Source organism: Osmerus mordax, chromosome 7 (assembly GCF_038355195.1).
Source record: "Osmerus mordax isolate fOsmMor3 chromosome 7, fOsmMor3.pri, whole genome shotgun sequence".
Lineage (NCBI taxonomy): Eukaryota > Metazoa > Chordata > Actinopteri > Osmeriformes > Osmeridae > Osmerus > Osmerus mordax.
In genome coordinates, this window is record NC_090056.1 from 20,892,568 (window position 1) to 20,917,126 (window position 24,559).

At 50.0% G+C, this 24,559-nt stretch overlaps 3 protein-coding genes across 5 annotated transcripts; all 3 read left to right on the forward strand.

Annotated features, from left to right (window-relative positions):
* Positions 1-758: 758 nt before the first annotated feature.
* On the forward strand, positions 759-12,155 carry arhgap4b (Rho GTPase activating protein 4b). Of its 2 annotated transcripts, none has more exons than XM_067240455.1 (23): positions 759-1,107; positions 1,517-1,688; positions 1,775-1,937; positions 2,055-2,117; positions 2,207-2,377; positions 2,571-2,699; positions 2,929-3,150; positions 3,288-3,389; positions 3,495-3,680; positions 3,929-4,013; positions 4,292-4,319; positions 4,631-4,727; positions 5,376-5,436; positions 6,301-6,378; positions 6,607-6,732; positions 6,902-7,007; positions 7,199-7,426; positions 7,605-7,660; positions 7,799-7,970; positions 9,404-9,490; positions 9,720-9,827; positions 10,196-10,313; positions 10,752-12,155. In XM_067240455.1, the coding sequence occupies exons 1-23, from the start codon at positions 1,044-1,046 to the stop codon at positions 10,944-10,946; spliced, it is 2,817 nt and encodes a 938-aa protein (XP_067096556.1). In that variant the 5' UTR covers positions 759-1,043; the 3' UTR covers positions 10,947-12,155. The 2 variants fall into 2 exon arrangements, with proteins under 2 accessions (XP_067096556.1, XP_067096557.1); XM_067240456.1 differs by lacking the exon at positions 4,631-4,727 and adding an exon at positions 5,240-5,267.
* Positions 12,156-12,316: 161 nt separating this feature from the next.
* On the forward strand, positions 12,317-14,161 carry cav4b (caveolin 4b). Its single transcript, XM_067240460.1, has 4 exons — positions 12,317-12,462; positions 13,016-13,242; positions 13,373-13,560; positions 13,821-14,161. The coding sequence occupies exons 2-4, from the start codon at positions 13,018-13,020 to the stop codon at positions 13,972-13,974; spliced, it is 567 nt and encodes a 188-aa protein (XP_067096561.1). The 5' UTR covers positions 12,317-12,462; positions 13,016-13,017; the 3' UTR covers positions 13,975-14,161.
* Positions 14,162-14,399: 238 nt separating this feature from the next.
* Positions 14,400-23,976, forward strand: ikbkg (inhibitor of nuclear factor kappa B kinase regulatory subunit gamma). Of its 2 annotated transcripts, XM_067240457.1 has the most exons (15): positions 14,400-14,685; positions 15,461-15,601; positions 15,838-16,145; positions 16,275-16,343; positions 16,511-16,612; positions 17,427-17,612; positions 18,093-18,151; positions 20,629-20,731; positions 21,244-21,359; positions 21,565-21,717; positions 21,959-22,037; positions 22,118-22,252; positions 22,520-22,656; positions 22,913-22,977; positions 23,092-23,976. In XM_067240457.1, exons 2-15 carry the CDS (start codon positions 15,463-15,465, stop codon positions 23,292-23,294), a joined length of 1,854 nt encoding a protein of 617 aa, XP_067096558.1. In that variant the 5' UTR covers positions 14,400-14,685; positions 15,461-15,462; the 3' UTR covers positions 23,295-23,976. The 2 variants fall into 2 exon arrangements, with proteins under 2 accessions (XP_067096558.1, XP_067096559.1); XM_067240458.1 differs by lacking the exon at positions 16,511-16,612.
* Positions 23,977-24,559: the final 583 nt, after the last annotated feature.

Consider the following 24,559-nt stretch of genomic DNA (forward strand, 5'->3'; position numbering starts at 1 on the left):
GGGTCAGGGGTCATCTACAGAACCTGTCATCTACAGAACCTGTTATCAACAGAACCTGTCATCTACAGAGCAGGGTCAGGGGTCATCTACAGAACCTGTCATCTACAGAACCCTCATGTTATGAATAGAGCTCTAATGTTGTGTATGGAACCTTCATGTTTCTACTTGATGTTTTTTCTGCTCAGAGAAACAGGTTCTGTTTTGAACCTTACATGGTTCTGTTTGGAACCCTACATGGTTCTGTTGATCTTTAAAGCGTCTCGTTTAGAGGGTTCCTCTGTGGTTCTACAGGGGTCTATGTAGCCTGCTGTAGTTTTCAGACAGTTGGGAGTTTGAACACGGAAACTTGTTGTGTAACAAACACAGGATGTGGGAGAGAGAATCACAGTGTGTCTGCCCAACTTATATTTAAGAGTTTGTGTGTGTGCGTGCGTGTTTGTGCATGTATGTGTGTATGTATGTGTGTATGTGTGTGTGCATGTGTGTGTGCATGTGTGTGTGCATGTGTGTGTGCTTGTCAGCTCACAGTTGGGTCTCATTCCGTATCTTTTCTGATATGAAGTGGCATAGATAGTTTCTCAGACCAATGAGGAACATGGTCTTTATAAGTACACAGCAACAGTAGTGTAATGTGTGTGTGTTTCATTAGTGATATTACTCATTACATCCTGCCCCCCCTCTCTCCCTCCTTCTCTCCCCCCTCCCTCCCTCCCTCCCTCTCTCTCTCTCTCTCTCTCTCTCTCTCTCTCTCAAGTTCATCTATATAGATTCACTCGAAGGACCCAATGGATAAACAGTCATAACAAAATCAGTCACCACAGCGACAACACAACCAGTCACCACAGCGACAACACAACCAGTCACCACAGCGACAACACAACCAGTCACCACAGCGACAACACAACCAGTCACCACAATAGAAACGTAGCAGAAAGGCAGACAGGGTTAATGCAGGTGTAGCTGTAGCAGCATCACACTAGGTTGGGGTCACAGGTCACAGGGGGTATATTTATTAAGCCAGGGTCAGAGGTCCAAGTTCAAAGATGATGACATCACACGGCAAGCTGAGGAGGGAGAAGGGCGCAGAGTACGACTCCCAGGTCAAAGGTCAGGATGTTTTACTGACATGTGTGAGTGGTTGTGTGTGGATGTATGTATGTGTGTGTGTGTGTGTGTGTAAGTCCGAATGTGAGTGTGTGCGTGTGTGTGAGCGTGTGTGCGTGTGTGGTGTTATGGGGTTGCTTCTCTTTACTCTACAATGTGGATGATATTTATAGCCAGTATTAGTGATGCTGTCTACTCATATTGAGTCAGCCTTGGGCTGTGTGGGCTAGAGAGAGAGGGAGAGGGAGGGATATGAAGAGGGTAACAGAGAGAGGGATGGAGAGAGGGATATGAAGAGGGTAACAGAGACAGGGAGAGGGATCAAGCGGAGTGTGCAGATCTGAGACACAAAGAGAGACTTAAGTTTTATATAATACTAAACTGTGCCTTACTCTGCGTGTGTGTGTGTCAGACCTGCGGGTCCAGCTGATGGAGCAGATGAAGGTTCTAGAAGGTCAGGTTGAGGTCAAACAGCAGCAGCTGTCCGACCTCTCCGAGTTCCTGCGTCGTCGTGGCGACATCGAGGCCGAGTATGCACGTGCCCTCGACAAACTCACAGAGAGATTCACACACAAGACCAAGAGGTAAGCGTGTGTGCAAGTGTGTGTATGGGGATAGGTGGGTCTGACCACTAATGCAAATATGTAATTCCCCCCCCCCCTCCCTCCAGGAAGGAGCAGTGGGGGCAGTCGGTGTGTCAGGTGTGGTCAGTGCTGCTGACTCAGACGCGTCAGGAGAGCAGAGAACACGCAGCGCTGAGCGACTCCTGCTGCTACACCCTCACCCAGCGCCTGGCACACACCGCCGAAGACACACACCGCCTGGCCAAGCGGGTACACACAGAGAGCGAGAGCGAGAGCGAGAGCGAGAGCGAGAGCGAGAGCGAGAGCGAGAGAGAGAGAGAGAGAGAGACTGATAGACTGATAGACTGATGGACGTTTTGTCTCCAGAGCAGGGAGATTGGAGTCCAGATGCAAGATGAGCTGCTGAAGGTGACCAGTGAACTGCAGACGGTACGTGTGGGGGTGTGTGTGTGTGTGGGTGTCATAATGATGAAGATGATAATGTTGATGATAGTGATGATGATAATGTTCTGATGAAGGCTCTGAAGACGTACAACCAGTACCACACAGACAGCCTATCAGCTGAGGGGAAGCTGAAAGAGGCCGAGCGATTGGAGGAGAGACAGACTGGCAAATCAGACCTTGGTCTTGGCCAATCAGGAGGCCAGAGGCGTAGTTCTGTTAAGAAGATGGAGCGGCTGATGGAGAAGGTGATTGGAGTTTTTTTTTGTGTGTGTGTCTCTGCTGAGGCAGATGGAAAGAGAGGAAGTGTGATAATTCTGTGGCACAGGAAGTCTTTAACATCTTCTTACCAACCTGAGTTTCCTGTGTCTGCCTTGGCAAGCATTTATGCCTCTGTGTATGTGTGTATATGTGTGTGTGCGTGTGTATGTGTGTGTGCAGAGACATGGCAGGGTGCAGGAGACCCAGCTGAAGTGCACCAAGGCGCGGAACGACTACCTCCTGAACCTGGCAGCAGCCAACGCTGCCATGAACAAGTACTATCTTCAGGACATCAGCGCTCTCATCGACGTGAGAACACACACCTGAACACACACACCTGCACAGACACCCACTCTCACACCTGAACACACACACCTGCACAGACACCCGCTCTCACACCTGAACACACACACCTGCACAGACACCCGCTCTCACACCTGAACGCACACACCTGCACAGACACCCGCTCTCACACCTGAACACACACACCTGCACCCGCTCTCACACCTGAACACACCCCTCCCTCTCCCTCTCTCAGTGCTGTGACTTGGGGTTCCATCTCTCGGTGGAGCGGGTGATGAGGAGCTACTTGGCGGGCAGGGGGCGTGTCCAGCGGGTGGAGGAGGCGGGGCTTCAGCAGCTGGAGGCGGCGGTCTCTGCGCTGGACCAGGGCGGAGACAGAGATGCGTTGCTACAGCAACACGACACTGCATTCTGTTTACCCTTTAAGTTCAACTATCACCCACACGAAGGAGACCAGGTGAGGACCCTGACCTTTACTGACCCCTCACCCCAGTGTGGATCTGGACCCCACAAAGGAGACCACATCAATCCCCAACACAGTCAGGAAACCAAACCAAGGTGTGTGTATATAGCCTGTGTGTGTGTGTGCTTCAGGTGTGTGAGGTCAGTGCAGAGAGCCAGGTGAGGTATGAACTGGAAACCAGGTTCCAGCAGCTTCAATCACGTCTTGCCTCCGTCACCTTGGAAACAGAGGAGGTGAGTTGACCCCCCCTACTGATTGGTTAATGGACCTGTCAATCATCATTCTGTTTCTGTATACCATGCATTGTCTCCTAGCAACGCTGTGATTGTACCTTCCAGGTTAGCAAGACTCTCAAAGCCACACTCAACTCCCTATTGGACAGTATGGGTGAGAGTGACGCAAACCCCGCCCCTGACCTAGCAAGCAGCTTATCACACGAGCCTTCTGGGGCCAGCTCCACCCAGAAACTCACCACGGCCAAGCGACGAGCCAATCAGCAGGAGACAGAGATCTTCTACTTCACGGTACGGGCAGGACCCAGACACACACACACGGACTGTGGTGTGTGTGGTGGTGTGTGGGTGGTGTGTGTGTGTGTGTGTGTGTGGTGTGTGTGTGTGGTGTGGTGTGTGTGTGTGTGGTGTGTGTCGCTCTGGATAAGAGCATCTGCTAAATGACTAAATGTGTGTGGTGTGTGTGTGTGTGGTGTGTGTGGTGTGTGTGGTGGGTGTGGTGTGTGTATGGTTAACATGATCCTCTGTCTGTTCGTCAGAAAGTGAAGGAGTTCTTCACCAGCAGCTCTCTGTCCTCCAAGCTTCAGGCCAAACACGACCTTCTACAAGAGGCTATACAGAAAGGTACCCTAACTACCCCTTAACCACCCCTTCTCTAACTACCCCTCTCTAACCACCCCTTCTCTAACTACCCCTCTCTAACCACCCCTTCTCTAACTACCCCTCTCTAACCACCCCTTCTCTAACCACCCCTTCTCTAACTACCCCTCTCTAACCACCCCTTCTCTAACTACCCCTCTCTAACCACCCCTTCTCTAACTACCCCTCTCTAACCACCCCTTCTCTAACTACCCCTCTCTAACCAACCCTTCTCTAACTACCCCTCTCTCTTTTTGTTGCAGCTGAAGCTGTGGATAGTGACCCTTCCAGGTAACCATGACGACTACAGTCCTGAGAGAGGGAGGGAGGGAGGGAGAGAGGGAGGGAGAGAGGGAGGGAGGGAGGCAGAGAGAGGAGGAAGGAGGAGAGGTGGAGGGGATGAAGACACGGAGAGTGATAGTCCTTGTGTAACTCAGCAATAACAATGTTGGAGTATGTGTTTGTAAGCCATTGCATGTGTGTGTGTGCATATATTGTGTGTGTGCATGTGTGTGTGTTTGCATGCATATTTTGTGTGTGTGTGTGTGGGTGTGTGCATGCATGCTGTGTGTGTGTGCATGCATGCTGTTTGTGTTTCCCAGAGTGCTGTGTGCTCGCTCAGTCAGACAGAGGAAGGCCAGACCTTGTTCCCAGTTCAGCCACACTCTCTTCACAGCCCACATGCTGTCCTATATACAGGTAACACACACACACTGAAAAACTTACACACATACACTGTATATACACACACACACACATACTCACAACCGTATACTCTCTCAGACACAATCGCATGTGTACACACAAACACTTCTGTTTAGTTATTGCTGTGTTACTCCAGTGCTGCATGTATTGCTAAACTTGCTTGCCCTCTCTCTATCTCTCTCTCTCTCTCTCTCCTCTCCCTCTCTCTCTCTTCCTCTCTTCCTCTCCCTCTCTCTCTCTTCCTCTCTTCCTCTCTTCCTCTCCCTCTGTCTCTCTTCCTCTCTCTTCCTCTCTCTCTCTCTTCCTCTCTCTCTCCTTCTATCTTTAGTCCCTGACAGAGGTCAAGTCTCATCCTTCTCTCTCTTTACAAGTTTTTCAGTTTGTTTTTCTGATTGATCATCCTTCTTTTATCCTTTCTGCCTCTCTCTCTACCTCTGTCTCTCTGCCTATGCCTCTCTCTCTCTGCCTCTGCCTCTCTGCCTCTGTCTCTCTGCCTGTATGTGCAGCAGAAGGAGGAAGATGTCTCGGACGCAGGTAGATGTTGGGAATAAAGCTTGCATGACACATGCTCAGGATAAACAATTACTCCTCTCTCTCTTTCTCACTCTACCATCGCTCTCGCCCTCTCTTCCTCTCTCTCAGAGTACTGGTCAGCAGATCCCTGTGGTGGTTGAGAGCTGTATCAGGTTCATAAACCTCCACGGTGAGCCACCTCACCTTTGACCTCTAACTTGAGGTACCCTTCCACATGCACCACACCACCCTGTGCAGGATAGTAATCTCCCAGTCCCTCCCTCTCTTTGTCCCCCTTTCCTTTTCCTCCCCCTCCTCTCTCTCCCCTCCCCTCCCTCCCCTCCTCTCTCTCCCTCCTCTCCCTCCCCTCCCTTCCTCTCCCTCCCCTCCTCTCCCTCCTCTCCCTCTCCTCCCCTCCTCTCCCTCCCCTCCCCTCCTCTCTCTCCCTCCTCTCTCTCCCCTCCCCTCCTCTCTCTCCCTCCTCTCCCTCCCCTCCCTTCCTCTCTCTCTCCCTCCCCCCCTCTCCTCCCCTCCTCTCCCTCCCCTCCTCTCCCTCCTCTCCCCCCTCTCCTCCCCTCCTCTCCCTCCCCTCCTGTCCCTCCTCTCCTCCCCCCCCTCTCCTCCCCTCCTCTCCCTCCCTTCCTCTCTCTCTCCCTCCCCCCCCTCTCCTCCCCTCCTCTCCCTCCCCTCCTCTCCCTCCTCTCCCCTCCCCTCCTCTCCCTCCTCTCCCCTCCCTCTCCTCCCCTCCTCTCCCTCCCCTCCTGTCCCTCCTCTCCCTCCCCTCCTCTCCCTCCTGTCTCTCTCTCTCCCTCCCCTCCTCTCCCTCCCCTCCCTTCCTTTCTCTCTCCCTCCCCTCCTGTCCCTCCTGTCCCTCCCCTCCTCTCCCTTCTCTCCCCCCCCTCTCCTCCCCTCCTCTACCTCCCCTCCTCTCCCTCCCCTCCCTTCTTTTCTCTCTCCCTCCCCTCCTCTCCTCTCCCTCCCCTCCCCTCCTCTCCCTCCCTCCCTCCCTCCCCTCCTTCCTCTCTCTCTCCCTCCCCTCCTGTCCCCCTCCCAGGTCTCCATCATGAGGGGATATTCAGGGTTCCGGGTTCTCAGAGAGAGGTCAACCACATCAGAGATGCATTTGAGCGAGGTACTGTACACACACACATACACCTGACTCCCTCACACATACACACACCACACCCTTCGCACACACACACACCCCCTTCACAAACAATCCCCCCACCCTTCCCCGCTGACCTGTGGTGACCCTGTGGTGACCCGTGGTGACCCGTGGTGACCCGTGGTGACCCGTGGTGACCCGTGGTGACCCGTGGTGACCTGTGGTGACCCGTGGTGACCTGTGGTGACCCTGCAGGAGAGGACCCGCTGGACAGTGAGTGTGATCTGGACTCAGTGGCCGGAGTTTTGAAGCTCTACTTCCGAGGCCTGGAGCCCCCTCTCTTCCCCTATGACAGCTACTGCCCCCTGCTGGAGTGTGTCCGTAAGACCACCATATTTTCTCTCTCTCTCTGTGTGTGTGTGCGTGTGTATGTGTGGGGTGGGGATGGTTGTCTATGTGTGTGTATGTGTGTGTGCGCCTGTCAGGACACACCTGGTTCCTCCAATCAGAGCTGGAGGAGGTGTTTGACCCTTGTGTTTGGTCCAATCAGAGCTGGAGAGCGTGTCTGAGAAGGCGTCCCAGATCAGGGCGGTGGTCTCCTCCTTCCCCCGGACGCTCCTGGTCGTCATGAGATACCTGTTCGCCTTCCTCAACCAGTACGTCTCCTCTGCACCTCCTCTGCACCTCCTCTGCACCTCCGGTCTTCCATGTCTGTTTAGGAGAAAAACTTTCATAGTCACTTATAACCTGAGTGTGTGTGTGTGTGTCTGCGTGTGTATGCCCATGTGTGTGTGTGTGTGTGTGCATGTATGGTTATGTGTGTGTGTGTGTGTGTGTGTGTGCGTAGCGTGACCCAGTACAGCGATGAGAACATGATGCAGTCCTACAACCTGGCAGTGTGCTTCGGGCCTAGCCTCCTCCGAGGCCTGGACTCCGGAGACGCCGTCGCCAGGCAACCGCAGGTCAACGACCTGGTGAAGACCATGATCGTCCAGCATGACATCATCTTCCCCAGCCAATCAGAGCTGCCAGGGCCCGTGTACGAGAAACACATGAGCCTGGAGCAGGACTACTGGTGAGTCACCAGGAGAGGGCGCTGTGGCCAGGCCTCCTCGGCACACTCTAACCCCTCTTGGAGTCTACTGTGTAGTGTTGTGATGAAACCCCTGTTAGTTGAGCGTTAGCTAACACAGTCAATGTCTGCTTCCTTTGAGCTAACTCGGTTAATTTCTACTTCCTGGTCTTGTTTACAGTGAGCCAATCAATGAGGAGGGTGATGGGGAGGCGGATCACCTCCACAGTGAGGATGGTAAGAACACATATAGAACTGCATGCACACTCGCACACACACACACACACACACACACACAACAATTGCACGCACACATACATAGTCAGACAGAAAATGTTTGTCAAACGGTCAAATGACGTGTTTGTGTGTCTGCAGAGTGTGAGGCGGTGGCCATGTTTGACTATGTGGCGAGGTCGCCAGCTGAGCTGTCATTCAAGCAGGGGGAGCTCCTCCTACTGCACAGCAAGGCCTCTTCTGATTGGTGGAGAGGGGAGGTGGGAGGGGCCAGGGGGCTCATCCCACATAAGTACATCAGTGTGTTGGACGGGTGAGTTCTGCAGTGTGTGGTTGTGTGTATGTGTGCTTGTGTATGTTGTCTGTATGTGTGCGTGTGTAAGTTGTGTGTGTGTGTGTGTGTGTGTGTGTATGTTGTGTGCGTGTGTGTGTAGGTGTATGTTGTGTGTGTGTGTGTGTGTGTGTGTGTGTATGTGTGTGGGTGTATGCCACCCTAGAGAGTTCTGCTGTGTGCCCACCAGCCTAGACTACACCTGTGTGTACTAATGTACCTGGATATTTATGCATGTTTATTGATAAATACAGAAGTATAGATGCATAGATATTGTTATATATCTATCATATAGATATATAGCTATCATATAGATATGTAAGGTGTTGCAGACTCAAGGGGTGTCAAAATCATTTGTATATCAGTATTTAAGAATAATACATGTGAATTAAATATATATTTCCACTTAAAATCTATTAGGCTAATAGAATCACAGTACACATACAATAGGCTGTTATATCTTTTATCTACAATTCTTATATTTGAAATATTAAATATGATATTAATAAATATGATAGTAAATATATATTAATATATATTACATATTAAATATTAAGTTTTATATTATAAAATATAAACTACAAAACACTCTGACATAAAATTCCACACATACATGTACCAGTAGAGTCTAACAAACGTTACATCTCACCTCCTCCAACAGATTAGGACAGATTTTATTTGATAACAACCACTCGTTCACCGGCAAACTAGTGCTACAATATGCTACAATACAATGGTACACTAAATAGAAAACACATTTTTTACAACTGTATGAATGATTATGTTATGTTATCCCTCCCGAAAGAATAATGAAAACAACAGTCTGTTGCTCGCTAGTCTTTTCTGTTAACAGCCAACTGAAGGACGCATCGTGGGGCCCAACCCACCATGATCTTGTGCCCTTACAATAGAAATGCAACAGAGCAATGTTCATCTATAAATACATATCCTGTGTGCCACACCCACAATTAAACTACAGGAGGTGGAAGCCAAGGTCTGAATGAGAACTGAAAATGTTACTGTTGTTAAAACTCTCCTAAGAGCTCCTTGTTCTCCATTTTACCTGAGGACTCATGGGATATGTAGTGTGAGGACTCATGGGATATGTAGTCTGAGGACTCAGGGGATATGTAGTGTGAGGACTCATGGGATATGTAGTGTGAGGACTCATGGGATATGTAGTCTGAGGACTCATGGGATATGTAGTTTCATCACTACAGATGTATCACATACGGGAGTGCCATCGTATGACTTTCTGGGGGGGTCTCTCTCTCTCTCTCTCTCTCTCTTGCTGCCTCTCTCTCTTCCTGCCTCTCTCTCTCTCTCTTGCTGCCTCTCTCTCTTCCTGCCTCTCTCTCTCCCTCTCTTCCTGCCTCTCTCTCTCTCTCTTGCTGCCTCACTCTCTCTCTCTCCAGAACGGAACGAGGGAGGAGGGAGGAGAGTGGTGGAGGAAGCACTGGAAACCTGACAGTCGAGGAACAACTTACTGAGAACACCACCCGGTAAACACACACACACACACATAACCCCCCCCCCCCACACACACACACACACACACACACATAACCCCCCCCCACACACACACACACACACATAACCCCCCCACACACACACAAATAACCCCCCCCACACACACATACACATAACCCCCCCCACACACACACACATAACCCCCCCCCCCACACACACACACACAGTCTCTTCTCATGTTGATGTGTTTGTGTTTAACAGGATGAGGGTCAACAGTGACAGCGCATCGTTACCTGGGAGACAGAGGGGGGGAGAGGGAAGCCCACTACTGAAACCCCCAACCTCCCCTGCCGCACGCCAACACATGGGGTAAACACACACACAGTCACACACACACACACAGTCACACACACCCAGTCACACACACACACAGTCACACACACACACAGTCACACACACACAGTCACACACACACACAGTCACACACACACACACACACACACACACACACACACACAGTCACACAGACACAGTCACACACACACACAGTCACACACACACAGTCACACACACGCACACACACACACAGTCACACACACACACAGTCACACACACACACACAGTCACACACACACAGTCACATTTATTTAGAGGCAGATCTACACCTGCATCAGAAACAATACAACAACTTTCTTTCACTCTCTCCTCCTCTCGCATCTCTCTCTTTCTCTCTCAAGAGCATCTCAAGAGCGCAGACACACCCTGGACAATGTCAGACTCGGTATCAAAGGACCGACAGACAGGTCTGGGCAGACAGACAGGCCTGGGCAGACAGACAGGCAGCCTGTGGACAAAGTATGTATTAAAAATGTATTGGTGGAGGTTTGAAAAAAATACTGAATACACACTCACTCTCTGTCTCCTTCTCCATACCCCTCTCTCTCCCCCCCTCTCCCTCCCTTTCTCTCTCTCTCTCCCCATCCCTCTCCCTCCCTTTCTCTCTCTCTCTCCCCATCCCTCTCCCTCCCCTCCCTCCCCCCTCTCCCTCCCTCCCCCCTCTCCCTCCTCCCTCTATCACCCCCCTCTCTCTCCCTCCCCCCTCTCCCTCCCCCCTCTCCCTCCTCCCTCTCCCTCCCCCCTCTCTCTCCCTCCCTCTCCCTCCCCCCTCTCTCCATCCCTCTCCCTCCCCACTGTCTCTCCATCCCTCTCCCTCCCCCCTCTCTCTCCTCCCCTCTCTCTCCTTCCCCTCTCTCTCTCCATCCTCTCCCTCCGCCCTCTCCCTCCCTCTCTCAGGATGTGCTTAGCAGACAGATGAACTCGGTCTTTAAGGAGCTCCTCTCTCGACAGCCACCCCTGCAGCCCCCCCTGCAGCCTGCAGTGCAAGCTTCCACCTCTTCCTCCTCCCTCGCTCCATCTCTCCCCCCTGCAGCAAAGAAGGGGGGATTCAGTCTAAGGGGGCGGGCTCTGTTCAGACCAGCAGACCAATAGGAAGAGAGCGAATGGAAAGGCGATGATGATGCATGAAGATTATCATGATTATGGATAATGATTATGCTGATGATGATAATGATTTTAATGATGAGAATTTTGAGGATGATAAGAATGATTTTGATTATGATCATGATAATGATTTTGACAATAATGATGACAATGTTGTTCATGGAGATGCTTATGACGATGTTGATGTATTTTTTATGACCGTGTGATCATTCTCTTCGCCCTGTCATAGTGCCAGTGCTGTTCGTCCGTTTGACAGTTTGTTGTCGTGCTGTTTCACGTTACGTTATGTTTGAGCTTTCGTGCAACGGAGAAAATCAGAAAAACTCAGCTGTGACATCACCAGAGAGCCAATAGAGAGAGAGACATTCCACAGTTAGAATTACGTCTCTATGGTAACAACATTCCCTCCCCGACCCCCAGTTTCCCGCCAAAATAGTACAAACGTGCGTGTGCTGTCGAGCTCACGGCCTCCCCAGCAGAGGGGGAGGAGCTTCTCAGGGTTAGTTAGAGTAAGGCTGAGCCATGGGGATCTCAGGGCTGGGTTGACTCACTTCTCAACTCTGAAACTGGAAACTGACCCCAGCCTCCGAGCCAAAATGGCCTCCGTCGTCAGTAGAGTAGGTTTTTACAGGGGGCTGGATTTAAGCTGTGATTGACAGGCGTCATTTTGACTTTACAGACTCAGGTCTCGCCCGAGGATCAGCATCTGAAGGATGAGACATGCTTGTTGATTACCCATGAGCCTTTGTGTCTGTTGTGGAAACTCATGGGTACTTAATGGGGCCAGCTTGGGCTAACTGAATCCATTACTGTGCATTCATAGTGTATAATTTCACTCATTTTACAGTATTTTCATTTTAATGAAATGTGTGACAGCTTGGTTTTAGGAAAGTTTTGTTTGTTTCGAGGAGCGACAGTTAGCTACCATTAGCCTTTCGCTAATTTAGGGCTCTGTTGCTATGGGTTACAAGCCCGGCTGGTCCCATCAGGTCTGACTTGGCGTTGCGATGAGGTCGCTGTCTCAGCCTTGACGTGTTCACCCTGGGGCAAGCCTCTGGTCTGGAGCACTTTCTCTAGTTACTATGGTAGGACCTCCTCTATCCCCCTGGTCCCTGTTAAATGATGTCACTGATTACTGTGTTACAATGTGTCTGTGGTTACAAAAAAATAATTGAATAAAAGAATAAATTAATGATATGGATCTAAGGCGTTTTGTTGTGGATTGTCTATTTTAGGCCGTGGACATGGGAGTCTCCTGTAACTGGACCTCCTCTCCCATCATTCCTCTCCTAAAAATATCCCCATCCCTTACACACATGCTGTTCCACTGATTCACAATAACTCCTGCTTTGCAGCAAGGTCTGTTTATTGACTTTTGCTCACTCATTCCTCCTCCCTCTCAGTGTTTCCCTCTCTCTCTCTCCCTCTCTCTCTCTCTCCCTCTCTCTCTCTCTCTCTCTCTCCCGTACCACGCTCAGGTACAGAGCAGATCTAGTCCTGGGAGGTAAGTGAGATCTATTCTTGCTATCTTGCCACCATTGTGACTACCAGTCATTAGTCTAGCTAACCCCAACAGCCATGCTATCATGTTAGCAGCCTAAGTCAGAGTCACGTTTCTAAGACTACTTCTGTCAGCAGAGGACTGGACTAGCAAGGTTCATTTGTTTTTACCCCATTAGTTTTGTTTACCTCATTTGTATTGTTCTAAACATCTGTGATCTGATTGGTCACATGCATTCTAGCTGACCCACAAGTTGGGTCTGTAACCACGCTTATGACCGGTGGGAATTCGAACCTGCAACCTCTTTATCTGCAGTCTAGCACTCAGTTACTCCAACCACTGAGCTGCATGTTAATGTGTCGGCTCACTCTGGTGAGACCTTCACACAGAAAGAAGAAAAGCTGGTTCTCTGTTGAAGTCTCTACTGCAGAACCTGCTCTGAAAAGGTGTGTGTACGTCTGTGCGTGCATTTGTATGTGTGTGTATGTCTGTGTGTGTATGTACGTGTGTGCGTGTATGTCTGTGTGCATGTGAATGTGTACACATCTCCCAACAGTGATGATGATGGTGAGTGATGACTGCCTGGTGGATTGTCAGATTGATGATGATGACGAAGAGGAAGAAATTATTGAGGTCCCCCCTCCCCCAGAGTTTGCGTCCACCCCTCCGACCCCATCCCCTGTCTCCTCCTCCCCCACGCCTCCCGTCTCTTCCCCCCCCACGCCTCCCATCACCTCCCCCTTGAAAAACAGAGACCCTCACGGCATCAATCAACACCTGCAGGTGCTCTCTCTCCTCAGCAGTAGTGGTCGGCGTTAGTGAGAGTAGAACAGTTTATTTACACAGTATGTTTGTATACGTCTGTTTACATGTGTGAATGTGTATGTTTGTTTATACTAGTGTGTGTCTCCAGGTGGACTTCAGCGGTGTCCTGGCAGAGCCTGCAGAGGTGCACAGTGCAGACAGGGTGTGGCTGTGGAGCGTGCTCAGCTGGGAGCTGGTCAGGCTGTGGAGCTACCGCTGCCTCTCCCTGCTCTGTGGCCTGCCTCTGGCCCTGCTGGCTGGCTGTTTGCTCGCCTTGCTGGCATGCCTGCACATCTGGTACGACACAGCACTGGCTCTCTGGATCTCTCTCTCTGGATCTCTGTCTGGATCTCTCTCTCTGGATCTCTCTCTGGATCTCTCTCTCTGGATCGCTCTCTGGATCTCTCTCTCTGGATCTCTCTGGATCTCTCTCTGGATCTCTCTCTCTGGATCTCTCTCTGGATCTCTCTCTCTCTCTCTCTCTGGATCTCTGTATTTCTAGTTCTCACACATGTTCATCCCTCTTTCTCTCTCCGTCTCATCCCTCCATCTCTCAGGTGTGTGGCTCCGTGTGTGCAGGTGTGCCAGTCCTGTCTCCCATGTGTGCGCTGGGTGTGGACTTGTGTGGTGGACATCTTCATCTCTCCCTTCTGTTCCTCCCTGTCTCGCTGCAGCGATCACATCAGCATTTCACTGGCCAAGGAGTACTGAGGGAGAGGCAGAATGTGTGATTCTGTGAGGGAGGGAGAGAATGCCGATGCCAGGAATCTGCTTGTGAAGTATGAGTGAATGAACTAGAATGTGCCTGACTTAATATTTTGTTTTATCTATACTTATGTCTGTTTTAATTCTGTCAATATTTTGGACTGTTGGAATAAATCTAATGAAGGCTAACACATTTCTATCCAACTCGTCTCCATTGCTGTTAACCAACATTGTAACTGCTTAAAGTTAAGTGTTATATTTTATTGCAAAAATGTGGGGGGTTGTTGTCACTGAAACAATAATTCTTGGTTTTACATGCGGTGCATCCCCAAGCTCTGGGTCCAAGCTCAAGAGTTTTCTGCAGAACGTACAGCGGTTCGCCGTGTTATCGACTTTCTCCACCCCAACTAACGTCACCCATGCACCGCGGAAGCAGGAAGGGGAATTCCTAAGCTAACGGTAGCTATCTGGCCGTAGATTTGACAGCCACCCAGCTCTCTTTAAAGGATTATCTAGCTGACGAGTTAGTAACAGCAACTGCAAATGAAATGGTTTAGTTAAGTGTTAATGATTAGAATACGGGCTGGTCGGTGTCGGCGGTCAGGTAGCTAGCGTTACGCGGAGACAATCGACGCCTAGCTTAGCAGCTAGCTTGCTGCTGGCTAACTTCTTTAGCTGAGTGACTGACAGGGGGACCAGCACATCCAAAACCGAAAGGTAAGGCCACCAACATAGTTAGCAATATAGCAACTACCTAGCTAATGACGAGCTGTTAACTCAGCCAACGTTAGGGTTTGGGCGACAAGTTATTTAGACTGTCCTGTATTGTTACCAAGAAATAGATAGACTGGCGCGTTAAATTGAATCACACGTCGGCAATGCTCACAGCAAAAAATAACAACAACAATGTTAACACTCAATGTCCCGATAAGATCAATGTGGATATGGGATTCATTCCACCGCAGTTAGCTTGCTAGCTGTATAAGCACATTAACTGTACATTTCAGGCATTAAATACCGGTACTAGCTTGACTAGTCACAATCATTGAGCACCGTATTAAAGTTTGGTTGCTAGAGCTAGGCTAGCTGTCTACGAGTATAGCGGGTTCTGTGTTACAACAAATGAACTCAGTATCCGTTACAGCTTTCAATCGCACACAACGTTTTCGCTGCTACTGTGACCAGCTTGGTAGCTTTACTTTTCTAGTCGTGTGTGTTAGCAGTCATGTGTGTCCATGTTGTTATCCAGTCCTTGACGTAACCTCGTGGTGTTAAAGGGGGGTGACGTCATGCTGCTAGCCGTGTTTTAATGGCTCTCGATAATGGAGGGTGACGGTAAACCGACAATAACCATCCATCACGCAGTGCTCGTCCTATTACCGCATATTGTATCCTGGTCAGATGCCCGGGGCTGGTATAGGTCTACAGGTGAAATGTGATTCTAATAAAGTGTGTGTTTCCTGTGTGTTTCTGTGTGTGTGTGTGTGTGTAGGGATGGTCCAACCCCAGGGAGACTGCCCCCTGCAGTGGGAGATGGCGGGAGAGGAAGGGGGCGGGGCCTTGAGGGTTCCCCCCGAGCTGGCGTCCAATGAGGTGGTGACCAGATTACTGGGAGACAACCAGCAACTCAGAGGTCTCAGTCTCTCTCTCTCTCTCTCTCTCTCTCTCTCTCTCTCTCTCTCTCTCTCTCTCTCTCTCTCTCTCTCTCTCTCTCTCTCTCTCTCTCTCTCTCTCTCTCTCTCTCTCTCTCTGTTTACTGTTTGAACTGTTTACATTGTGTAGATCTTTAGCTTTATGTAGGTGTGTGTGTGGTGTGTGTGTGTGTCTGTGGTGTGTGTGTGTGTGTCTGTGGTGTGTGTGTGTGTGCAGAGGCCCTCCGCCGCAGCAACCATGCGCTACGTGAGCGCTGCGAGGAGATGGAGGGATGGCAGCGCCGGGCCAAGGAGGAGAGAGAGTTCCTCAGCTGTCGCTTCCACGAGGCCAGGTCCCTGGTGGAGAGACTGGCCCGGGAGAACCACTCTCTCCTGGGCCAGGCCAACGGCCCCGCCACCCTGGGCCCCAGCTTCAGCCCCCACCTCCCACCCGGCCCCAGCCCCAGGGCTCACCTCCCCCCATGCTCCAGCACCCTTCCTGGGCCGAGCCAGGCGGAGAGGAACGGGCCTCTGGAAGGCCCTCTGGTCAGTCTCCACTCCCTCACTGGTGCTCTGGGCAACATCAGACTGGTGTCCTTCTCCCTCTCTTCATCACTCTCCTTCTCTCTCTCTCTCTCTCTCTCTCTGACCTGTGTTCCTGTCTGTCTTTCACAGAGTCCAGAAGAGAGGGGGATGGAGAAGAGGACAGAGGACAGTGAATTACAGCCCACGCCTCGCAGCCTGGTGAGGCTGTGTATTTGTGTGTGTGTGTGTGTGTAAATGTCACCCACTTTGTCTTCTGTAAGTTTGAATTTGTGTGTGTGTGTGTAAGAAAGAGAGAGAGCGAATGAATGTCACACATTTAATTTTCTGTGTTATAATGTCGTATGTGTATGTGTGTGTGTGTGTAGGGTGATGAGAGTGTGCATAGCTCCATCAGTAGTGCAGCCCCCAGCCCCCCCTCTTCTCTAGGTAGTGCCTGGGGGGAGGGGAGGGGCTTGGAGAACAGTGAGGTGAGCCCGCCCACACTCTCCTCACTCGACCAATCAACCCTGTCTGCCATGCCCTTCCCACCCATGTCTCACCTCTCTAAGATTCTCCCACCTTTACGCTGTCTTCCGCTTGCCCTCCCTCCCTCCCTTCCTTCCTTTCTCCTCTTGTGATCATGGGGTGATTCAGTAAGACTTACTATCCCTTCAACTGACCATCTCTCTTTTATATCTCTCTCTTCATGTCTCTCTAACATTGTCTTTCTCTCTCCCTATCCCTCTCCCCCTATCCCTCTATCTCTTTCTCTCCCTATCCCTCAATTGCTCTCTCTGTCTCTCTGCTTGTCTCTCCCTAACCCCACCTCTCTCTTTGTCTCTCCCTAACCCCACCTCTCTCTCTGTCTCTCCCTAACCCCACCTCTCTCTCTGTCTCTCCCTAACCCCACCTCTCTCTCTGTCTCTCCCTAACCCCACCTCTCTCTCTGTCTCTCCCTAACCCCACCTCTCTCTATGTCTCTCCCTAACCCCACCTCTCTCTCTGTCTCTCCCTAACCCCACCTCTCTCTCTGTCTCTCCCTAACCCCACCTCTCTCTCTGTCTCTCCCTAACCCCACCTCTCTCTCTGTCTCACCCTAACCCCACCTCTCTCTCTGTCTCTCCCTAACCCCACCTCTCTCTCTGTCTCTCCCTAACCCCACCTCTCTCTCTGTCTCTCCCTAACCCCATCTCTCTCTATGTCTCTCCCTAACCCCACCTCTCTCTCTGTCTCTCCCTAACCCCACCTCTCTCTCTGTCTCTCCCTAACCCCACCTCTCTCTCTGTCTTTCTCTCTCTGCAGCCCATTGAAGGAGGGAATGAGTTCCTGCAGCTTCTGAAGAGCCACAAAGAGAAGATGGAGGAGGGGATGAGGGACTTGAGGAGGAAGAACACAGAGCTGGAGAAGGAGAAGGAGGAGGGAGAGAAGGAGAGAGACGTTCTGCTTCGCTCCCTGGAGCAGCTAAGAGCTCAGCTGGTCCAGACACAGGTATCACATTCTAGCTCTCCTATATCTACAACTCCACACTCATATTCTAGCTCTCCTATATCTACAACTCCACACTCACATTCTAGCTCTCCTATATCTACAACTCCACACTCACATTCTAGCTCTCCTATATCTACACCTCCACACTCACATTCTCGCTCTCCTATATCTACACATCCACACTCACATTCTAGCTCTCCTATATCTACAACTCCACACTCACATTCTAGCTCTCCTATATCTACACCTCCACACTCACATTCTAGCTCTCCTATATCTATAACTCCACACTCACATTCTAGCTCTCCTATATCTACAACTCCACACTCACATTCTATCTCTCCTATATCTACACCTCCACACTCACATTCTAGCTCTCCTATATCTACACCTCCACACTCACATTCTATCTCTCCTATGTCTACAGTCAGTTTAGTGGTGGTGTGGTGTTGAACAACATTCCGGATCTCTTCCTTACAGGCGTGCGGCGTTACCGAGGAAACGGTTCAGCGATCTGATGCTCAGCACTCTTCTGAAAGGTATGACATCACTTCCTCTCAGACCAGTCACAACTTCCCCCTGACAAGAAAGTTCTTTTATGTCCTACCCAGTTTGGTGTGTATTTATATCTGTGTCAACTTTGAGAAGCTGAAGTTAATCCAGAGCTCCATTAAACAGCTCTTCCTGCGTCATACGTTTATGTCTCGGGTGAATATATTAAAGTTGAGACAACCTCGTTCTCACAAAGCAGAAGTTTGTAGTCATGGGACCAGCGGTGTCTCGTCACCCATAGCAACAGAACCCTGAATGGGGTACAAGCTAACGGTAGCTAACTGTCGGTCCTTAAATCAAACAAAATATACAAACTTTTGTAAAAAAAAGTTAAGACACAATTCGTTATAAAAAACTCTTTAATCCAGTGAAGTTCTACGTCATGACGACTAACCATGTACACTCATGGGTTCATGGGTGATCAGGGGCCTCATCTTTCAGATATATATACGGGAGTCAGGTGGCTGAGCGGTTAGAGAATCGGGCTAGTAATCAGAAGGTCACTGGTTCGATTCCTGGCCGTGCAAAATTACGTTGTATCCTTGTGCAAGGCACTTCACCCTACTTGCCTTGGGGGAATGTCCCTGTACTTACTGTAAGTCGCTCTGGATAAGAGCGTCTGCTAAATGTAAATATATATTTAAGAAAATGTGCTTTGCATTTGGTGTGAACACAGCATAAGTCTGTCTGTGGGTGTGGCATTAACACAGCTCTTAGCTCTGTCTGCTGCACTCTCGTTTCTCCTATCTGTCAACTCCAATCTAGCTACTTTCTTTATCCATTACCTATTGTTTCTGTTTACACCTGGTTTTTAAGAACTCTCTTTACTAACTCTATTGGCCTGGCTAGCTGGGATGGCTAGCTGGGATGCTGTCCTGGCTAGCTGTCCTGGTTAGCTGTCCTGGCTAACTGTCCTGGCTGGGAGGCTGTCCTGGCTAGCTGGGATGCTGTCCTGGCTAGCTGTCCTGGCTAGCTATCCTGGCTAGCTAGGATGGCTAGCTGGGATGCTGTCCTGGCTGGGATGCTGTCCTGGGATGCTGTCCTGGCTAGCTGTCCTGGCTAGCTGGGATGCTGTTCTGGCTGGGAAGCTGTCCTGGCTGGGAGGCTGTCCTGGCTAGCTGGGAAGCTGTCCTGGCTGGGATGCCGTCCTGGCTAGCTATCCTGGCTAGCTAGGAAGGCTAGCTGGGATGGCTACCTGGGATTCTGTCCTCGCTGGGATGCTGTCCTGGCTAGCTGTCCTGGCTAGCTGTCCTGGCTAGCTGGGATGCTGTTCTGGCTAGCTGGGATGGCTAGCTATGGTCCTGTCCTGACTGTCCTGGCTAGCTGGGATGCTGTCCTGACTGTTCTGGCTAGCTGGGATGCTGTCCTGGCTAGCTGGGAGGCTGTCCTGGCTGGGATGGCTAGCTGGGAGGCTGTCCTGGCTGGGATGGCTAGCTGGGAGGCTGTCCTGGCTGGGATGGCTAGCTGGGAGGCTGTCCTGGCTGGGATGGCTAGCTGGGAGGCTGTCCTGGCTGGGATGGCTTGCCATGATACATGTTCACTTTCTGAGTCCCTGTAAGGCAACACTCTCACTGCAGGGTATTCATACTGATCTGTCCTCACAGGGTGGGCGGGCTCCATATTGGGGTGCAGCATACCCATTCACATTTGGGTCCACATTACGGTTGACAAAACACAGCTGCGGACATTTTGAAAAATGTGCAGAGTGAAATGCAGCCATAAATGGGAATGTACCGCAGAGCCAGTGAAAAACACACTGTAGTGAGAATGTAGCCTAGCTGACTGGATGCTACAAACACAGCAGGCTGGCTAGTGTAGGGTGTGTAATCTAGCAACTCACCCCTGGTGCTTCCTGCTTCCTGTCTCCTCTTAGCTCCTCCCACCTGGCTAAACTCACAGAGCAGCTGCAGGCCACGCAGGGCAGGTCTGTCTGCCTGTCTGCCTGCCTGTCTATCTATCTGCCTGTCTGTCTGCCTGTCTTGTCTGTTTATCTATATGCCTGTCTGTCTGCCTGCCTGTCTATCTATCTGCCTGTCTGTCTGCCTGTCTTGTCTGTTTATCTATATGCCTGTCTGTCTGCCTGCCTGTCTATCTATCTGCCTGTCTATCTGCCTGTCTGTCTGTCTTGTCTGTTTATCTATCTATCTGCCTGTCTGTCTGCCTGCCTGTCTATCTATTGGCCTGTCTATCTGCCTGTGTGTCTGCCTGTCTTGTCTGTTTATCTGCCTTTCTGTCTGCCTGTCTTGGCTGTTTATCTATCTGCCTGTCTGTCTGGCCCAATATCTGTCTATCTCTATGTTTGCATGTCTGTGTGTGTGTCTGCTTGCTAGTTGTCTCTTTTCTGTCTTGCTAGACATCTAATCTTCTGGATCACAGACGAGAGACAGACATTAGTTTAGTCACAGATCCTGTTAATATTGAATTATATTCATATATATTTGTGTGTGTGTGTGTGTGTGTACAGGCACAGGGAGCTACAGGAGAAGCTGGACTGTCTACAGAAGAGCTCAGCTCAGCGGGACAGAACTGATGCTCTTCTAAAACAGAGAGACAAGGAGTGTGCTCAGGTACTCGCATACACACACACATAGATACACACACACATAGATACACATACACACATAGATACATATACACACACACACACACACATAGATACACACACACACACACAGAGATACACATACACACACATAGATACACATTCACACACACACAGAGATACACATACACACACACACAGAGATACACATAGACACACATAGATACACACACACACACACATAGATACACACACACACACACACATAGATACACATACACACATAGATACATATACACACACACACACACATAGATACACATACACACACATAGATACACATTCACACACACACAGAGATACACATACACACACATAGATACACATTCACACACACATAGATACACATACACACACACACAGAGATACGTACACATATATACAGATACAGGTGTGTGTATGCATGTGTGTGTATGTATGTCAGTTCGTGTATATATATATATTTACTTGTGTGTGTAAACGTGTGTGTGTGTTCAGCTAGCGAAGGACTGTGAGTCTCTGAAGGCCCAGGCCACGTCTCTGCTGGGGGAACTGAGAGAGAGCAGGAGCTGCCTGGAGAGAAGCCAGCACGACCGCAAGCTACTGGAGGACAAGTACGTCTGTGTGTGTGTGGACGCGGGTGGACGTCACTGTGTGTATGTACATGTGTGTGTGTCTAGTTATGTAATTATGTGGTGAACATGTATTGTAGCTGAGGATTGCAGCGTAGGAATCTTAGTCTGTTGTGGTGTGCGTGTGTGTGTATGGTGTGTGCGTGTGTGTGTGTGTGTGTGTGTGCGTGCGTGTGTGGGGGAGCAGGCTGTGCAGTAAGACAGAGGCGCTCCAGACAGCAGAGAGAGATGTGGAGCTTCAGAGGAGACAACACAAGCTGACTGTAGACAAGCTGCTGCTGCAGACCCAGACCCTGGAGACAGCCCTGAAGACCGAGAGACATGTAGTGACCGAGGAGAGGTACGCACACCACACACACACCATACACACACACACTACACACACACCACACACACACACTTTTCTCTCTGACTCTCTTCCTCCTCCCTCCTCCTTCCTTCCCTCCCCCTCTCTCCTCTCTCTCTATCCTCTCTCTGCCTCCTTTTTGTCATCACTATCCTCCTTTCCTCTGATCTTCCTCTCTCTCCTTCCCCTCCCCTCTCCTCTATCCCCTCCCATCCCCTCTCCTCTCCCGTCTCAGGAAGAAGCTGACTCAGTTACAGCACGCATACACGTGTCTCTTCAGAGACTACGACTCCAAGCTGAAGAATGAGAACCAGGTCAGTCACTAGCTCTGTGTGAGTCAAGTTTGGAATACGTGTGTATTGAATGTGTGTGTATTAAGTGTGTGTGTGTGCAGGGGGGGGACCTGGGCAGCAGGCTGGAGGAGGCAGAGAGAGCTCTGGCTCTGAAGCAGGACCTGATCGACAAGCTGAAGGAGGAGGTGGAGCAGCAGAGAGGCTCTCTGGAGACAGTACCTGTCCTCACAGCCCAGGTACACACACACACACACCTGGAGACAGTACCTGTCCTCACAGCCCAGGTACACACACACACACACACCTGGAGACAGTACCTGTCCTCACAGCCCAGGTACACACACACACACACCTGGGGACAGTACCTGTCCTCACAGCCCAGGTACACACACACACACACCTGGAGACAGTACCTGTCCTCACAGCCCAGGTACACACACACACACTATACACAGACACATTTTGTGCAGAGCAATGACCATTTTGTGTGTGTGTGTGTCCAGGCTGAGATCTACAAAGCAGACTTCCTGGCGGAGCGCGAGGCCAGGGAGAAGCTGAACCAGAGGAAGGAGGAGCTACAGGACCAGCTGACCCAGGCTCTGGCTGAGATTGACCGGCTCAAACAGGAAGGAACCTCACGGTAGGCCCCGCCCACCGCTGGGACCTCACAATGTACACACACACACACACTTCCTGTCCATGAGTTGTTAGGCTCATTAAGAGTGTTTGAGACACTATCCAAACACACACACACACTCGTGATTGTGTGTGGGCACGCATCTTTAAAAGGACGAGTGTGTCGGTAAAGTGTATTTGTCTAAAATGACTGTGTGTGACTGTGTGCATGGCATGATTATAATCTGTGTGGGTGTGTGTCTGTGTGTGTGTGTGTTTAGGGCACGGATGGAGGAGATGCAGCAGAGACACTTGGAGGACTTCAGAGCCCCTCGACCTCAACAAGGTACACACACACATATATACAACCACTCTCACTGCTAATTTCCTAAAACAATGCATGCCTACACCATCTCTCTATCTAGTGTAAGATAGTTCTCCCTCCCTCCTTCTCTCTCAGGTGTATTTCCAGGTGCTGCCTTCAACACGGCTCCGCCCCCTTCTTCCTTCCGCAGCGTGGGATTGGCTGGGGGCGGGGCCGGGGGCGGGGCTGGGGGTGGGGCTGGGAGTGAGGAGCTTCCAGACTACCGCTGCCCGAAGTGTCAGTACCAGGCCCCCGACATGGACACACTGCAGATACACGTCATGGACTGTATACAGTAACACACACACTCATCCTAACATCCACACACACAAAGTGACACAAGACCCCTCAGTGGACAAACTGCAGATATCGTCTCTTCTCAGTTACACATTTACATGTCTAGGTCCCCATTAGGTTAGTAAAACAAGTACACCTACACACACACTCATACACACACACACAGCTGAAAGTTGAGCCCCAACGTGTGCAGATGAGGACAGCAGGTGGCAGGACCACGGAGGGAAGATCTACGGAGAGCCAGAATGATCAAACAGGAACCTGGACGCATCGTCACCATGACGATGGCCTTGTTGGTAGACCTGCTCAGTGTTCTCTTCTGAATTAAGTTTAATAAACTCTCTCCCCTCCCCTCTCCTCTCTCCCTTCTCCTCTCTCCCCTCTCCTCCCTTCTCCTTTATCCTCTCCCCTCCCTTCCCTCTCTTCTCTCCCTGCCTCTTCTTTTCTCTGCCTCCGAGATGTACCCGACCCAAAGCCTCACCCCACTCCCTAACCCTGACCTCTGACCCCTACACTGACCCTGACCATGTCTCCTTATCTGTGGCACCCGTGTATCTATCAGAATGTAAGCACATTGAGGTCCCATGTGTGAATATTGTCTGTAATTATAGATTATTTCGTGCAAACTCATTGTTTTAAATTGTTGTATGAGAATTTAAGAAATAAATATAGATATTGGATGAAATGTCATTTTGTTGTATAGTATTTCAATGAGAGGGATACTACAGCAGGTATTATCAGAAATGATGACCTGACATAAACAAACACACACCATCTAATAACTTCAATTTGCATAATCAAAGGGATTGACTAGCCAACAGTAAGTACATTCATGTAAAATGATCATATGGTTTCACACACAATGAGTCTGTCATTGTAAAAAGTGCTGGCGGCACTTGACGTTTTATCCTTTTCGGAAATGCTTTTATCAAGAGCAACATAAAAAAACATTACATCGAAAGCAGAAGATTAAGACTCAGCAATCCATAATTTCTAACATCACCACTAATGTGTTAATGCTGTAACTTTCACTTGGATACACTAGAGAAGAGACCGTTCCGGTAAGACATTTTGAATAAATATTAATCTGTGGACAATCATTAAGATAATGTATGACTAAAATAAAGCAGAGATGGGAAGTACAAATACTAAACTACTGTATTTAAGTAACAGTTATATTTTTCTGTTATCAATTCTTTACTTCAGTATTTATTTTTCTGACAACTTTTTACTTTCACTCTACTTTTTACACAAATACCTGTACTTT